This window comes from Dromiciops gliroides, chromosome 4 (assembly GCF_019393635.1).
Source record: "Dromiciops gliroides isolate mDroGli1 chromosome 4, mDroGli1.pri, whole genome shotgun sequence".
NCBI classification, from domain to species: domain Eukaryota; kingdom Metazoa; phylum Chordata; class Mammalia; order Microbiotheria; family Microbiotheriidae; genus Dromiciops; species Dromiciops gliroides.
Window position 1 is genome coordinate 256,393,891 of NC_057864.1, and position 17,002 is coordinate 256,410,892.

The following is a 17,002-nucleotide window of genomic DNA, read 5'->3' on the forward strand; positions in this document are numbered from 1 at the left end:
TATTATCCTCTAGAATCTTGAGGGAGAGAGACACCTGCCCTGCTTCTGGGAGAAGGATCAGGGATTCACACTGTTGCCTTCATAGACTCTCTAGTATGTTCCATGTCTACATTTCCTTTCTTCTTATATGCCCATCCCCCTCACATGAGGACTGCTGTAAGAACCTGGTGGTTGGTCTTCCTGCCTCTAGCCTCTCATCATTCCAGGCCATTCTTCAGATAAAACCAAAAGTCCAGATTAAGAAAGTATCCAAAAATTATGCTAGGAGGCTAGGGTGATTGAGGTAGTATCACTGTGTAGACACTAGGTCCACAGCCAGGCTCAGGGCAAAGTCAATAGACTCAATTGTCTCTCCCAGTGGGCTTCATGCCCCAGGTTCTAAGGTCATGGAAATGACAGAGTCAGAGAGCTCAGCAGCCATGATGAGTGGGACTAGGGCATGGCTGGGATGGGATTTGGTCCTGAGGACAGAGGGGCTGTTCAGTAAAGACTTGTTGATGAATTGAGGAAGAACTGGGACTGTCTTTTGCCTCTTTTTGTATCCCCAGAGCTCAGCACAGGGCCTGGCGCATAGTAGGTGCTTATTAGGTATTTATTGACTGACTCACCAAAGAGAAAACTCAGTAGTCCCTGTCCTCAAGGGGCTCACATTCTATCAGCATAGATAACATGTCCACAACAATGGATACCAAGTACAAATAAAATGACTGCCAGGTCCCATGGAGAGGAGAAGCCATAGCAGCAGGTGGGGATCAGCAAAGGATTCCTAGAAGAGCTGGATCTGTGGGGGAGTTTGGCAGGAAGGCAGGGTTTCTAGGAGTTGGGGGGAACAAGGAAGCACCTTCTGGGCCTGAGGAACATCCTTTGTAAAGGTGTGGAGACAGGAAGTGTCATACTTTGTGTCACAAACAGCAAGTAGGCACCTTCGGTTGGTTTGTAGTTTGTGAAGGGACTAGAATAGTCCCTTCACAATAGGGAATAGAATGAACCTGGGGACAGAGACTGAAAACAAATTATGAAAGGCTTGAAATGCGAAACAGGGGAGCTTGTTTTTGATCCTAGAGACAAAATGGAGCCTCCAGTGACATGATCAGCCCCGTGATTGAGGCTGATTCCTTTGGCAGTTGTGGGGAATGAGAGGAAAGAGGCTGGGAGGAGGGAGACCAGGCCTGAGACTGTTGGAATGGTCCAGCAAGAGATGTCCTCTGGGGCCCCTTACTTCCCTGACATTCTAGTATTTCTGGGATCATTTTTTTCACCTGAAAAATGTTTAAGTATTAGTAAAGACCCTGCAAAAGGAGCCTCTGCCTGGGAACTAATGATGCACTTCGTCCCTAAAGCTAATTGGCTCTCTCATCTCTCAAGCTGACCAACCATGGGGCAGAAAAGGGAGTCTCTAAATTCTTAGTCTGGGAGATGCAGGGGGGAGTTCCCATGAAGTGAGGGCCATCCTGGCTGTTATCTCCCTCTTTCCTTTAACCTCCTCTTGTCTCCAGGATGGTGTGTGTCTGGCTCCCCAAGGGCATCTGGATAGGAGTTCTGGCTGTGACCCTGCTGATGCTGAATTCCCAGGTGACTGCAGGCAGACAGGTCCCAGGTATGTACAGAGCAGCAGCTCCGCAGAGAGCCCAGGTGGGGGCCCAAGGGGAGCAATCTTCTCTCTAGGCCCAGACCAAAGGAGGGACTTGGGACAGGATGGTCCTCAGAGAGATGGGCAGCAGGTGAAACTGAATTTCAGGCTCCCCTCCACCTATCCCTTCCTTTGGTCTTTGTTTCCTTTTCCCCAGTGCTCATGGACTTTGTGGAGGCCCCCTGGAGAGGTGAGGGCTCCAGGTAGTTTTTCAATAAGCAATTATTAAGCACCTACTGTCTACTGGGCTCTGTGTAATTCCTGCTAAGGACAGAAAGAAAGGCAAAGGACAGTTCCTGCTCTCAAAGAGCTCCCAGTCTAAAGGGGGAGACAATATGCGGACACCTCTGTACAACCAAGACATATCCAGGGTAAATTGGACAGAATCAGGAGAGGGAAGGCACTGGCATGAAGAGGGTCAGGAAAGGCTTCCTGTGGAAGGAGGGATTGGAACTGATACTTGAAGTCAGGAGGCAGAGGTGAGGAGGGAGAGTGTCCTCAGCCTGGGGGACAGCCAGGGAGTGCCCAGACTGGGGAGATGGAGAAATTTGTGGGAGGAAGAACAGGAAGGTCAGTGTCACTGGATGGAAGAGGATTGGGAGCCTGGGAATGTAAAGTATAAGAAGGGTGGGGAGATAGGAGGGAGTCGGTTGTGGAGGCCTTGAAGGCCAAGAAAAGGGTTTGATATTTGAGCCTGGAGCTGATAGGGAGTCAGTGGAGTTGACTGGGGAGGGGGTGACAGGGTCAGAGCTGCCAAGGTCTCCCACCCCCATCTGAACTTTTCTGTGCCATTAAGCATCTTCACAGAGTCTGCCCAAGCTGCTGGAGAGGTTTCAGTTTGGCCATTGTTGGGGGAGGGAGGGATGGACTTTCCTGGTTTAATTTCCCAGGCAGGATTTCATGGCCATAAGTGAAGCTACAGTGTGTGGGAGCCCCCAGTTTTCACTAATGACATCCTGGTGGAGTAGGGGAAGGTCTCCCCCTCCATCCCTTGGAGGCAGATCCTGGGCTGGAGAGACCAAGGGCATTGACCCAGGCTGGCTCTTCTCCTACCTTCCTGATCCTTGTTAATGGGCTGAAAACAGAGGTGGGAGCCCCATGTTCCCCAATCCCCACTGCCCTGGAGCAGGCAGGACTTGCACCCTCTATCCCCAGTCTCTCAGTGTCATCTCTGGTCTCCACACTGCTGCTGCTCTCTCTGAAGCCCCAGGCTGGATCAAGGGGCCTCTGCCATGACACCGCATGAGTGGGAGACCATTTGTCCTCGACAGGGAGGGAACCCCCAGGGATGGGCCACAGGCTTCTCCCAGCCAGTGTAAGTATTGTAGGGGAGCAGAGAAAAGCCCCTCTGGCATAGTCTGTGTTATTTCCCCTGCAGCCTGGCCTGGCACCTGGCATGGCCAGTCACGGCCTCTTTGGGCTCCTCACCTGATCTAGAGCCATCCACTGGGAATCTGACCCACTTTTGAGCTTTGTCACCTGCACTACCTCTGGAGGGAGAGTCTGCCATGTGTAACACCCATTCTCCAGGGTTGGGCAAGAGAGGAGGGGCCTTCTAGAGACAGTCGGTCGGGGCCTGAGCAAGGGAAACCCAAGGGCAGTGGGATCTCCCACTCCTAGCAGGGTGATGGCTGCTTAACCCAACTGACATCTCCAGGAACACCCTGGTATCAGCCATGGGTGTATTGAGCAGGGGATGCCCCCATGTGGACAATAATGCAAACTACACAATATTGAAGGAACCTCCCAGTCAGTAGATAGACAAACCACTTACTATGGGCAAGGCACTGTGTTAACTGAGGGGGATACAAAGGGAGGTCAAAGTCCCTGGGGAGGACAACATGAAAACACCTGTGTACAAACAAGTGATGTTGAGGATAATTTGGAAATACCCCACAGAGGGAAGGCACTAGGGATGAGGGAGACTGGGAAAGTCTTCCTGTAGAAGAGATTTTAACTAAAGGAAATCAGGAGGCAGGCAGGGGGAGGGAGAGTGTTTCAGACATGGGGGACAACAAGGGAAACTGCTCAGAGCTGGGAGATGGAGCGTCTAGTAGGAGGGACAGCAGGGAGCCAGTGTCTCAGCATCACAGAGTACATGGGTGGGGGAGGGGCAATCAGGGGTAAGAAGGCTGAAAGGCAGGAGGGGCCGGGTTGTGAGGGGCTTTGACGGCCAAAAGGGATTTTTGTATTTGATGCTGGAGGTGATGGGGAGCCACAGGAGGTTATTGAGCAGGTGGGTAACATGGTAAGATCTGTGCTTTAGGAAGACTCATTTGATAGGGAAAGAGTAGAGGCAGGCTGACCCACCAGGAGGTTATTAAAATAGTGCAGATAGAAGGCAATGAGGGCCTGCATCAGGGCCATCGCCGGGTCAGAGAAGAAAAGGGGCATTATTCAAGATGCTACAGAGGTAAAATTGTCAGGTTTTGGCAACAGATTCAATGTGGGTGATGACAGTGAGGATAACCCCAGGGCTGTGGGCCCGGGTGACTGGGAGGATGGTGGTGCCTCACCAGTAACAGGAGAGAATCCACATCTGGGGGAGAATGACCACAGAAAAGGGCAAGCACAGGGAGGCACTAAGGGATTGTCACTAGACTTTGGCTTGGGCTGAGATGTCATGGGGGCAACAGTGGAAAAGAAGGCTAGAAAGGGCAATGAATCAGAGGTGGAGAAGGCCTTGGTTTCTGGGCTAACAGAGTTGTTCTTTATCTAATGGCAATGGAGAGTCGTGGGGTGAGCTGGGGGCTATGGAGAGGAGAAGATGGTAAAGCACAAAGAACAGTGAGGAGGCCAATGGGGATGTTGAAGCTTGAACCCTCATGCCTGGCCCCTGGGGCTTGGCAGAGAGCCATGTTGTAGGCTGTGATCCTGGTAGGGAGGACTGAGCTTAGCAGGGCAGTCTGTAAAAAAAATTAATTATTAGCTTACTAATCTAGTCTGAAAATTATATAATTAGACTTATGAAAAATTATAACTATATGAAAAATTATAAGTTTAGAAAAATTATAATTGGGCCATAAGTCCCATCTGGGTTGCCATTCAAATGTAAAAATATTTTAAATGACTAAGGCTAATTTGGGGGGACTAATCTGACTGGAGGACTAATCTGGGGACTTTTGACTCACTGGCTATCTGACTGCTATCATTTTAATATGGGCTGTTATAAAGTTCTACCACGCTGCTCCATTTCCAAAATTGATAAGCAAAAGATTAAGAAGCCTCTTAACTAAATAATCAAAGCAGACTTTATTTATGAGATACAATTTAAACATAAAAATACAGGGAAATAAAATGTACAACCTGACTGCATTCCGGCACGTCTCTTTCCACCTGCTGCGCCTGGAACTTTTTTAGCCTCCTCCTCACAGAAAAGCCCCCTGCTCCGCATCAGCCTCCGTCCCTTCTTGCTCTTAGCTTTTTCTCCTTCCCCAGTCCTCTTAATCTCCTTCATCCTTCTCTGTTCTGTTGTCTCAGGGTCTCTAGTGTCCGGAGTCCTCCTTAATCTTGTCAGTCCCCTCTCTGTTCTTCTAATCTTGTCAGCCCCCCTTGCTGCCTAACTCCCAGGTCAATTTATCTTCTTTCTCTCCACTCAAGTCTCAGGGCTTCCTGTGCCCCCCCACACACTGAGCTAATCCACCAGCTGACCTAGCGCTGTGGCTGGGGAGGGGGGTGCTCGCTGGAGTGTCTCGTGTCATTCTGAGCCCCAATGTCAGAAGTCAAGGATCTCCCTTGCCCCCAATCCCTTTCTTCTGAAGGAGCTTTGCCTGTGGGTGATTCCCTCATACTATCTCCTTATCTGCACAGAATCCCAGGATTTGCACCTTAGAGAGCACCCATACCACCTCTCTCATTTTACAGATGAGGAAACTGAGGCCCCCCCAATTAGTGACTCAACCAAGGTGACACCAGTAATCAGCAGGGTAATGTAGCTAGTATGGAAAATGGCTATATTAGTGTGGGGGAGGATATTTGAGGAGTAAAAGGTTTTAAGTTGGGTCATGGTGTACCTGGAAAAACTTGGGCAGAGAGGAGACACTGGAGAGGAAGAATCAGGAAGGTTTTTTTGACTTGTCTGTGGGAGGTGAGGGAAAGAGAGAGCCCTGAGTCCCCAGTTGCTCCAGGTTTCCTAGAGCTGGTGTGAGGCAGTGGACGTGCCATTAATAGAAGTCAGGGAGTCGGGAGGAGGATTTGATTTCAGGGACAAGATGATGACTTCTACATGGTTAGTTTGAGGTGCTTGGGAACATGCAGGAGGAGATGTTTGGCAGGAGCTGGAAATGTAGGAAGGGAGACTATGAGGGAGGGTGGACCAAGGTCCAGATTCTGGAGGTGGCTGTAGAGAGGGAGAAATGAAGGGATAGAGACATCTGAGGGAGAGAGCAGAGAGAGAGGAGACAGAGGGAGGTGACTTTGGTCATGAATCTGTTTAGTGATTGAGAAGAGGAAGAGGAGGCAGCTCAGGAGGCAGGGAGGCAGGAGTTGGGGAGGTGAGAAAAAAGGGAGGATGGGGAGGTGTCACAGAAGCCTAGGGAGGGGAGGATCTCAAGGAGGTGACCATCAGTGTCAAAGGCTGCAGGGACAGAAGGACGAGTTTGGAGGCAAAATTGTTGTAATTTGTGGAGGGAGGTAAAGGGGGCACCGCTGCCTCTGAGGCTTTAATGTCATCTTGCTTCCCACACCAACAATTATGCCCTGGAGGATCTCCTGCTCTGGGGCCTGCTGTTTTCATTAGTGACTGAGTGTTGTTATTGTTCAGACATTTCAGTCCCATTTGATTCTTTGTGACCCTATTTGGGTTTTCTCAGTAAAGATCCTGGAAAGGTTTGCTTTATTTTTCTCACCTCAATTTACAGATGAGAAAGTTGAGGCAAATGGGGTGAGTGACTTGATCAGGGTCACACAGCTAGTAAGTGTCTGAGGCCAGATTGGGACTCAGGTCTTCCTGATTCCAAGCCCAGTGCTCTCTCCACTGCACCACCTGGCTGCCCCCAACCCTGAGTACTATTTCAGAAAAGGTCCTGTCAGGCTTCATTTCATTCCCTTCTCTGCAGCAACTTCCTCCTCAACCCCATTGCCAAGGTCTTCACAGAGATGCACCTACCCTCTCCTCACAGCTCCTTCTCCTCCCACCCAAAAGGACAATCTGTATCCAAGAACTGTGACAAAATCTACTTTTCCTGGATGAGCTGTGTCTATCTACTCCCCTGTGGCCCCACTCACCACCTTTAGCTCAAAGTGTCCCTCCTGGGCCACCTCTGCCCTATGAATATTCTTTCTCCATTTAGAATGCCTGCTTCTTTAAAGAGGAGTCTCTTTATTTTTGTACTTGTATTCCCAATGCTTAGCACATAGTTATCAATTAGTCAGTGTTTTTTTCATTTATTCATTCAAGAGTATTGTTATAAACTTATATTACTGACCTTTAAGTAAGAGGACTTTGAATCCAGATGACTACTTAGAGAGATGTGTCTGTAAAAGGAAACAGAAAAATAGGATATAATCTAGTGAGGGATGGAGAATTGAGTGAAGGACAGTTCCATGCATTGAATACTTGTGTATATTTCAGCAGTCCCACTCAACTGGATCTATGACCTCATTGATTCCAAAGTTCCTTTCCAGGTGCAGATCTCAACCCATCCATGGCTGCCCATTCCATGTGACTCTTGTCCACACTCTCCCACAAACTTCCATATGGAGTCCACCCAGGTTCATAGCAGTCATCCTTACTCTCTCCTGACATTGGGAGGGTATCTGTGGTTGCCACGCTTTGTCCATCCATCATCCATTTTTCTTTGTATGCATGCAGCCCCTTTGTCTTCCTATCATGCATTTCCTCAAAGATGTCTTTGATCCCCTTTCCCTATTTGGAATGTTTATATATTTCAACATGCTTACACCCACCATATGCCTTGACAGTGCCTTTTGTGTGAAGCTTAATTCTTCAGAGGCAGTTGTTATCCACATCATACTGCCATATCACTATATCAGGAGAATGTTAGTATGGAAAAGATGAGCCTTTGTTTTCATGAAAAGCCTCCTGGCTGAAATCCAAACCATTCTCCTCCTTCTGATCAGCTCTGTCCCCAACTCCTCCCCAATACCCCAGACAGACATACTGATGGACAAGCTCCATAGAATGTCCATCCAAGTGGATGCTGAAATCTGTGAAACAGAGACTCTTCATTCACTTGGTCTTTCCCAGGTGCATGAATAGGCCAAACTCCTCTGAGTGCTTACAGGTCTCTTCTAGAAGGTTCTCCAATGTTCTAGGTCTTCTTGGAGTCAACCCAGTGTCCTCCACAAGAAAAAATTTCTAGGGAACTTCCCTGTCCATTGGGAATTCTTCTCTGGTCTGGACTCTATGCTGGATCTCCTCCTTCACCATGGCCAATATCTTTGGCAAATAGGCAGTTCAGGGATTTCTCCCTCAAGGATAGAGCAACCACCCAGCACTTGGACCCTAACAACACAGTCCTGAATGGGCTCAACATGGAGGTAAAAATGACTGCAAAGAGAACAAAGACAGGAAAAGCAGCCGGATTCCTGAGTGTTTGTAGAAGAGATTTATGCTGGAAATGACACAAGTGTGAGGGTATTAAGGGACCAGTATTCAAGGGATCTGAAGGAGGGAAAGAGACTGGAAATGCTTGGACCTTACTGAGAGCAAGAGGCAGGGTGACCGAGAGAATATCACTAACCACTGAATTAGTGCCCATTCTTTCATCTCTTAAAAATCTTTATGAGACTCATCTATATCTGAACTGAGTTTCTTTGATCAGAGTATTGGTAGGGAACAAACAGGCTTTCACAAGAGGAATTCAGCAACGGACCACATCTTTACCATTTAAAAATAAAAGTTTTATAGAATATAAGGTCCCCTCATGCTTATTGGTTGTTAATTACAAGGAAATCTTTGATTCCATAATCATTCAAAATTCCCTGAAAGATAGAAAAACCAGAAATAACCTTATTTAATGCTGCTCTGATCATAAACACCCAGGGACACAGAAGAAGTTTAATAGTCATATTATTAATTTACACTTATATGGAAAAGAGACCAGCCTTATAATCAATTCAAGAAAGTCTGAAAAGGATGAAAAATGCCCATTGTTCAAATGATGACATTCTAATTAATGCATCCCTGTGCATATTTGGAGGAGGCTCTGCAGGTGGATAATGAATTGGGCCCAGAATTGAAAAGGAGCCATGGAATTGGTTAGATTGCCTTTGGGAAATCCCAGTTCAGATACTTTTTTAGCCCAAATGTTTTCTCTGCTTTAGAATCTGGGAATACTACAGCCCTTGGGTGTCAAGGTTTTATATGCACTTATTAGTTGTAACCTTATTCCTGTTATAACCCATTCTAACAAGTGATAGTAAGAAAGATCATGCAGGAAATGCCTGATTGGAAAGAAAGATGGATGGGTCCTCTTGGTAACCTCAGAATGTCCAAATGTGGGGCTGGGCCTTCTATAGAGGATCTATGGGAAAATCACCCAAGAGGAGCCAGTGTGGACAGGCTATGCTCTGTGCTCACAGAGGGAAGACCCACTGGGAGGAGGTCAGAGATGCATGAGAGAATCCAAGTCACTTATGCTGATACAGGCTCTGTTGTTACAAAGTGCTTCCCATACACAGTCCTCTCTGATCCTCACCACAAGTCTATGAAGCAGGTGCTGTCCCTGTTATTGACTCCATTTTACAGATGAAGAAATTGGTTTAGAGAGAAGTGACTAGTACAAGGCCTCAGAGAGAGTCAGCTGCACAGCTGGGATTGGAAGCCCTGGGTTCTGCCTGCAGAGACAGTGTGGTCCAGTGGAAAAGAGGTCAGGGGTCTTGGGTTCAAGGCTTGATCCCTTCTTTACTAGTTTAGTGACCTTGGGCAAGTCACATCACTCTTCTGGGACTCAGCATCCTTATCTGTAAAACAAGGAGGTGGAGCTAGATGGCTGCTAGCTTCCCTTCCAGCTCTGCATCTAGAATCTGAGTATTGTACAATTAGGGGGTTTTCCCCAGTCTCCCACAAAGTAAAGCACCCTCCCAACTCCTCAACTCTCTCTCTCTCTGAGGAGCTCATTCTCCCTTCAAGGCTCAGCCTGTGATCACTTCCTGCAAGAGACCCTTCAAAACCAGGAAAATTCTACTTGAGATAACACTGTGAGTTCCTCTTATTTTTTGGTGGGGCTAGGAGGGTTAAGTGACTTGTCCAGGGTCACACAGCTGGTAAGTGTCATGTGTCTGAGGCTGGATTTGAACTCAGGTACTCCTGAATCCAGGGCCGGTGCTTTATCCACTGTGCTGTGAGTTCCTCTTACATGTTTTTGGTTCTTTAAAGTTCGTGTTAAATTTAACATAAGAGGATCCAAATTGCCTTGCTTGTCTCTGACCCTTTTTGCAATTTATTTTGCTCTTTTCTCTGTATTTTAAAAACATTTCACTTATGCTCTTTTCTTTCTCATTTTTTTTTTGGGGGGGGGGTGAGGCAATTGGGGTTAAGTGACTTGCCCAGGGTCACACAGCTAGTAAATGTCAAGTATCTGAGGATGGATTTGAACTCAGATCCTCCTGACTCCAGGGACAGTTCTCTATCCACTGTGCCACCTAGCTGCCCTTTTCTTCCTCATTTTGCATCACTATCACTACCCATCAGTCACCCAGCCCCAAACCAAACCTTCCCCACCCCCTCAATTAGAAGCCCTCTGTGTTTGGCCTGAGACTGAAATGTCTGTATCATCCCCCACCTCGGGTCCATCAGCTCTTTGCCAAGAGATGGGAAGCACTTCCGCCTGTGTGTCCTGAAGCCTGGATGGGTCATTGCACTGAGCTGAGGTCTGAAGTCTGTTAGGGTGTTTTCCTTGAGGTTATTGTTGTCAGTGTGGGAGTGTGGGAGTCTCCTTGCTCTGCTCCCTTCCCTCTGCATTAGTTCAGATGATGTTCTCTGCCAGTCAATGGATCTATGCCTTTCTTCACTCCTTACAGCCCAAGGACACACTTTCATTCTCTTAGCACAGTCATTGCTCAGTCATTTCTCAAGTGGAGGCACACACTTTGTCTCCAAGTCTCTGCTACAAGAAAAAGTGCCCCTGCCATCCCCCATGCCTGGATTCCACTCCCTCCTTTCCTTTGCCTCATGGATCCTCTCTCCCTCCAAGGCCCAGCTCAAGTACCACTTTTTTCTTTTCTTTAATTCCTTTCCTTTTTTTTTTGGCAGGGCATTGAGGGTTAAGTGACTTGCCAGGGTCACACAGCTAGTTAGTGTCGAGTGTCTGAAGTCTGATTTGAACTCAGGTCCTTGTGAATCCAGGGCTAGTGTTTTATCCACTGTGCCACCTAGCTTCCCTCAAGCAACACTTTCTAGGTGAAGCCTTTCCTGATCCCCCACATGCCAATGCCCACCGCCCTCTACTTATTTGTATTCATGCTTCCTATACTTTTGTGTGCACTTTTCACTCCTATTTGAATGTAAGGCTGTGACTGTTGCAATCTTCATGTTTGTATTCCCAGCATCTGACACTGCGCCTGGTACACAGTAGCACTTATTAAGTGCTTGTTGATTGACTGATTCTTTGGGGAAGCACAGCAGTGCACAGAGAAGGAAAGACAGTTAAGTAGAAAGAAAGCAAGGAATCCATGAACTGGGGTTTGGGGGGGGGCAGAGGTCAGTCCAGGCCTGGAGGCTGTTCACAGGTGTGGAGGTGGGAGATGAAAGGCTGAGTTTGGGGAGCCACAAGGAGGCCAGTTTGAAATGTAAATTGTGTGTGAGAGAGAGTAACAGGAGATGCTGGAAAGGGTGGCAGGAGTCATAATGGGGAGGGCTCTAAGGTTAGGGTTTGGAAATTCTCCAAGGGTCCATAGGAAGCCACCACAGGTTTTTGAGGAGGTGAGTGAAGTGGTCAGACTTAGACTTTCTAAGATTTATTTTGTCATTTGTGGGCTGGAGAGATGAGTGATATCAACCAGTCAGGAAGCCTCATAAGTGCTTACCCTGTATCAGGCCCTGTGCTGGGCACTGGGTTATATATAAAATCAGTCATTTCCTGCCCTGGAGCAGCTTCCATTCCAGGAGGAGGAGGATGTAGGACATGCCCAGGAGGTTGACCCAGGGAGGGGGCCCTGGACCAGCAGTTACAGGGATCCTGAGCAGAGCCAGACAGAGCCCAGAAGATCCCCAGGGTGACACTGATTGGATCATTGACCTCGATGAAAGAGGGTGTGGCCTCTAGGGTCATGGGAGTGTGGTGAGGTCTGTCCCCTGCCCGGATCTCTGCAGAGGGGCTGGGGAGGGGGATACAAAGGTGCACTGGAGGGAGGAGGATCAGAGAGTGAGTTTAATTTTGGGGTGAGAAGGACTTGGGGAGGTTGTTGGGTAACATTTCCTGGGAGTGTTTGCTCCAGGCTGGGTGTAGTTGAGAGGCAGCTATAACGAGGCAGAGAGTCTGAGAACTGAGAGTCTAGTCCTACCTCCATCGCATATCTGCGCTGTGTGACCTCGGAAAAGTCGCTTGACCTCTCTGGGCTTCACAGGGGCGAGACTGAGCATGCGCAGGAAGGGCAGCCATATGTTGGCCATGTTCTCCTTAGTCAGGCCCAGCCTGTGGTCAGCGATTGGAAGGCGGGGGTGTCGGTGCGGGCTGAGCCGCTCCTGGTTGTTTCCTCAGAGCACTTCACTCGGCAGGGTAAGGCTCAATGTTACTTTGAGAAGGGGACGGAGCACGTGCGGCTCGTGGAGAGACACGTGTACAACCGGGAGGAGTTTCTGCGCTTCGACAGCGACGTCGGGGAGTTCGTGGCGGTGACGGAGCTGGGGCGGCCTCAGGCTGAGAAATGGAACAGCCAGAAGGAGATCCTGGAGGACAGACGGGCCCAGGTGGACAATTACTGCAGGCACAACTACGAGGTGTTTGAGCCCTTCTTGGTGCCCCGGCGCGGTGAGTGAGCGCCCCCGGAGGGGAGGGAGGGACCCGGGGAGAGAGAGGAGGGAGCCGGAGAGGGGGCGGAGCAGGGAGGGAAGAGAAGGTTCTGGAAGGGAGAGCAGAGGGAGGACCAGAGGGGAGGGGAGGGGAGGAGGCTGTGATGGGAGGGGGCAGGTGGGGAGGAGAGAAGGGGGGAACAGAAGCAGGGACAGGGGCCCCCAGAACAGGGGAGAGACGAGGGGGGAAGGGAATGGAAGGAGGGGGAGATGATGGATGGGAGAGAGGAGGGAGGGGACTAAGAGGGGAAGTGGAGGGAAGAGAGTTGGGGGAGGGGGAGAGATTGGGGCCAGAGGGGGATGAAGGGGAAGGAGGAAGAATGGGGGAGGGGGGGAATGCAGGGATGAAGAAGGAGGGATGAGAAGAGGGAGGAGGAGGAGAAGAGGGAGGGAAGCAGAGATGATGGGGAGGAATCAGGGGCAGAAACACTGGAGATGAGGGATGGAGAGGATGGGAGGGAAGAGAGGAGAAGAAAGGGGGAAATGAAGGGGGAGAAAGAGGGGGGGGGACAGAGGGAGGGGGGAGGGGGGCTGGAGAGGGAGGGGGAGGAAGCTCTTCTACCAGCTGGGATTTGGGGGCCTGGAGTCCTTTTCCCTCAGTCAAATTCGGATGTTTTTACCCCCTCCAATTCTAATGGGGAAAAACTGCACTGGGAACAAGCCAAAACCCATCACCAACAAATAACGCACATTTATACAGGACTACAATGGTTAATGGGCAGCTAGGTAGGACAGAGGGTAGAGTGCCAGGCCTAAAGTCAGCAAGACTCATCTTCCTGAGTTCAAATCTGGCCTGAGACACTTACTAGCTGTGTGACCCTGGGCAAGTCACTTCGCCCTGTTTGCCTCAGTTCCCTCATCTGTAAACTGAACTGGAGAAGGAAATGGAAAACCACTCCAGTGTCTCTGTCAGGAAAGCCCAAATAGGGTCACAAAGAGTCAGACACAAGTGGTTAATATGGAATTCATTCCCCTAAGTCCTCAGTGCCCAGGTGCCATGAACCTTTTAAAATCTTAAATAAAACTTTTCCTTTTTTATCCCTGAAGCTAAGCTCAGCAGAGGCTTCCCATGCCCTGCTCCCTCCCATCTCCTCCATTCTCTCCCTCCCCCCTCCCCCTCCCAGTCTTCTCTGGTGACACAAACTCCTACAACTGAGGCCTCATCACTGAACTTGTCTTTCTCCAGGCACCCAGACATCTTTCTGCTTCTCCCAGGGCCCCTGGACTCTGGGTCAGGATGCTCAGGTTTCTCCTGGGCCTAGACATTCCCCACAAGCCCCTGAGTCAATATTCCTTCACTGTATTGATGGCATCTCTTAATGGTTGAGCTGGAAGTCTTTCTAAAAACAGTTCATTGTCTACACCTGTGACCTGCTTTTGGAAAGAATCCATTATAAATAATTCACTTGTAATGAGAAAACTTGCCTGCCCATTTCTTCCCCCATCCCTGAATCCTTCTGAGCTGGGGCTGGGGTCATTCAGCCCATAGACCCCTGGGGCTGCTTCCTGCTAGTTCAGATTTCTAGTCTTGGGGGAGCTTAAATGTCCCCAAGATGCCCATTTCAGGTCCTGGGGAGAAGGGGAGGCCTGAACCTGGTGAGGTATCAGGTGACAGAGGTGGGGGCTGGACTAGGAAGACCTGCCCTGGCCCCCTCACTCAGGATCCTTCTTCTTTCTTCCAGTTGAGCCCGAGGTGACTGTGTATCCATCCAAGATGGCTCCCCTGGGACACCACAACCTGCTTGTCTGCTCTGTCACTGGTTTCTACCCTGGGGACATTGAGGTCAGGTGGCTCCTGAATGGGCAGGAGGAGACAGCTGGGGTTGTGTCCACAGGCCTGATCAGCAATGGAGACTGGACCTACCAGGTCCTGGTGATGCTGGAGATGACCCCCAGGCGTGGGGATGTCTACACCTGCCACGTGGAGCACTCCAGCCTGCAGAGACCTGTCACCTTGGACTGGAGTGAGCCAGAGCTCCCTCAGCCTCCAGTTCTCACCTTGCTCAGGACAGGGAGCCAGCTCTGAGACCCCCAGAGTGTGTCCAGTCCTGGGCTAATACAAACCCCATGTGGTGCTACCCCCCTTCCCCAGCATGGCCCCCAATGGCCTCACTGACCTAAGAGCTGTGGAGACCTAGAACCTTGTCAGGCTCCTCACTGGCCCCTGCCCTGGGAGCTGGCCTCCCTCTGGACTCAGTGACCAGCCTATAGGCCTTTCCCCTGGGGTGGGGGAGCTGGCTCTGAGACACATTGATGTCAGTGCCCCCTGATGAGCCTTCACTGGTTGAGTCCTGAAGGCCCTTTGAAGTCTGTCCCTTCCTTTCTTAGATAGGATTTAGCCACTTTCCAGATCCCCTCAGACCCGTCTGCCCCCCAAGGCTGGCTCCTGGAGGGAAAGTTTTGATCCTTGGTGTCTCTTGTCCCCAGAAGCACAGTCTGGATCTGCCCAGAGCAAGATGCTGAGTGGAGTCGGGGGCCTCGTGCTGGGGCTGATCTTCTTTGGGGTTGGCCTCGTTGTCCACAGGAGGAGTCAGAAAGGTGAGATAGTCTGGGGAGGCCCTGAGGCCCCTCCGCTCCATGGTCTCCAGGGGAGGGAGGGTGTTGGATGGTGCCAGAAATCTGGCCCCAGGTCAGGGAGGAAGGGCTGGGCTGGCTCTGGCTTCAGCTCTTTCTACCCTGGAACTTACACAAGGTGGTGAAGGGGCCAGATCCCAGGCCTCAGGGGTCTGAGGGAATCCCATATTCACTAATAGAGACAGCCTGGGGAGGGGTCTAAGACTCCAGCCTTTAGCTCCTCCCCCTGCCATCTCCCCCCCCCCCACTCCCACAGCTGTAGGTGGATGGATAGAGCATTGATGAAGTGCTTCCTCTGTGGGGTCAGGTACTAGGCTAAGCAGTGTTAGGAGCCTCCTGTTCCACAGTGCTCAGAGCCTTGGTTCCTTTTGCTTCTGTGACTCTGGAATTTATAAGTATTTGTACATCTGTCTCTCTTCCTTCCTTTCCCAGGAACTCGGGTTTCACAGCAGCAGGTAAGATCCTTCTGCCCAGGTGGGATCAGGGTTCTCATAGCTACAGTCCCTGCCCAGTGGGGCCTGAAGCTAAGGAGAGACTTGGGGGCCCTTAGTGGGAAGAAGTGCCTCTATTTGTGGCTTCAGACCCACATGTAGACTCTCACATGGCTGTTCTGTGTCCTCTGCAGGGCTCCTGAGCTGATCCCTGAGGCTGTGTCCCCTGCAGCTGCTGCCTCCCCCTTAGCCTCCCTCCCACGTTTGGAGGCCCCTGCTTGTGCCTGGCTCTCCAGGATCTTAGCCCTGCTGACCCCTTCCCTGGAGTGGCTCCTTGCCTGTGCCTTGGTCTCTGTCTGGACTCTTTGGCATTTCCCAACAGAGCTTCAATGACCCCCCTCCTCCTTACTATGTTCCTGCACCCGTGTTTTATCCTTTTTTTTTCTCCTGAGCCTTCACCCCAATAATTAGAAGAGTGAGAATCACCTGGTGCTTGGTGACACGGAGACAAGGTTGGGGAACAGAGGGATTTGTGTAACCTCTCAGTGTGTGAAAGGCCTCCAGAGGTACAGAGTGCGATCTATCCACACCTTTGCATCCACATGGCCTCTTGTCCAGGCCCCTCCATTACCCAGCATCTTGTTGGCCTTCCTGGCCATGTCCTGATATGATGTAGATGTCAATGGGCCTCACAGGCTTTCCTGCCCAGGAGTCTTTCCCTTTCCCCATGGGATGGGCCCTCCTCACTCTGGTCATCCCTCTCTCTGATGCCTTTGCTTCTGTCCCTTCTGCTCAGTTCTTCCTGGATGATCTATTGCTATTGCATGTGCTTGTCTATCATGGGCCTCTCTGTTGTATTTTTTAAAATTAAAGTTTTAGTAAAAACCTTTTGCATTTGCATGATATTCATTGCTTAATGTATACTCTACCCCCATTCGCCTTCCCTCATAACAAAATATTTATTTAAAAGTCCCCAAGTAACCATCACATTAACCATGTCTGTCCAACACCATATGCAACAATCCATGCCCATAGCATCTCTGTATCTGCCATGAAGAGTTTGTTTTCTCAACTCTGTGGCCAAGCTTGGTGACTGTTAGTACATAATATTCAGCATCTTTTTTTTTTTTTACCATTTTTTATTTTGGATATGTTTCTTTCCTGATTGTGCTTAGAACATTCTGCATCACTTGATTTAAGTCTTCCCATATTTCTCTGAATTTCTCATATCTCTTGTTTCTTCTGATGCAACAAAATTCCATGACCATCACGTGCCACAATTTCCTGTGCCCTTTCTCAGTTGTTGGGCACTGATTTTTTTAATCATCAAAGTATTTTATTATTTTCTAGTTACATGTAGAGATAGTTTTCAACATTTTTTTTTTTGGTGAG

The 17,002-nt window shown here is 49.7% G+C and overlaps 1 protein-coding gene across 1 annotated transcript; it reads left to right on the top strand.

Annotated features, from left to right (window-relative positions):
• Positions 1-1,424: 1,424 nt before the first annotated feature.
• LOC122725398 (H-2 class II histocompatibility antigen, E-S beta chain-like) lies at positions 1,425-16,982 on the top strand. Its single transcript, XM_043962500.1, has 6 exons — positions 1,425-1,597; positions 12,295-12,564; positions 14,288-14,569; positions 15,033-15,143; positions 15,612-15,634; positions 15,805-16,982. The coding sequence occupies exons 1-6, from the start codon at positions 1,498-1,500 to the stop codon at positions 15,811-15,813; spliced, it is 795 nt and encodes a 264-aa protein (XP_043818435.1). The 5' UTR covers positions 1,425-1,497; the 3' UTR covers positions 15,814-16,982.
• Positions 16,983-17,002: the final 20 nt, after the last annotated feature.

What these genes read in the sequence shown, in the direction of transcription:
- LOC122725398 (XM_043962500.1), top strand. Translation starts at nt 1,498, where the DNA reads ATGGTGTGTGTCTGGCTCCCCAAGGGCATCTGGATAGGAGTTCTGGCT. An exon ending in TGCAGGCAGACAGGTCCCAG is followed by an intron (nt 1,598 to 12,294) that starts GTATGTACAGAG and finishes TTGTTTCCTCAG; the next exon opens with AGCACTTCACTCGGCAGGGT. An exon ending in CTTCTTGGTGCCCCGGCGCG is followed by an intron (nt 12,565 to 14,287) that starts GTGAGTGAGCGC and finishes TCTTTCTTCCAG; the next exon opens with TTGAGCCCGAGGTGACTGTG.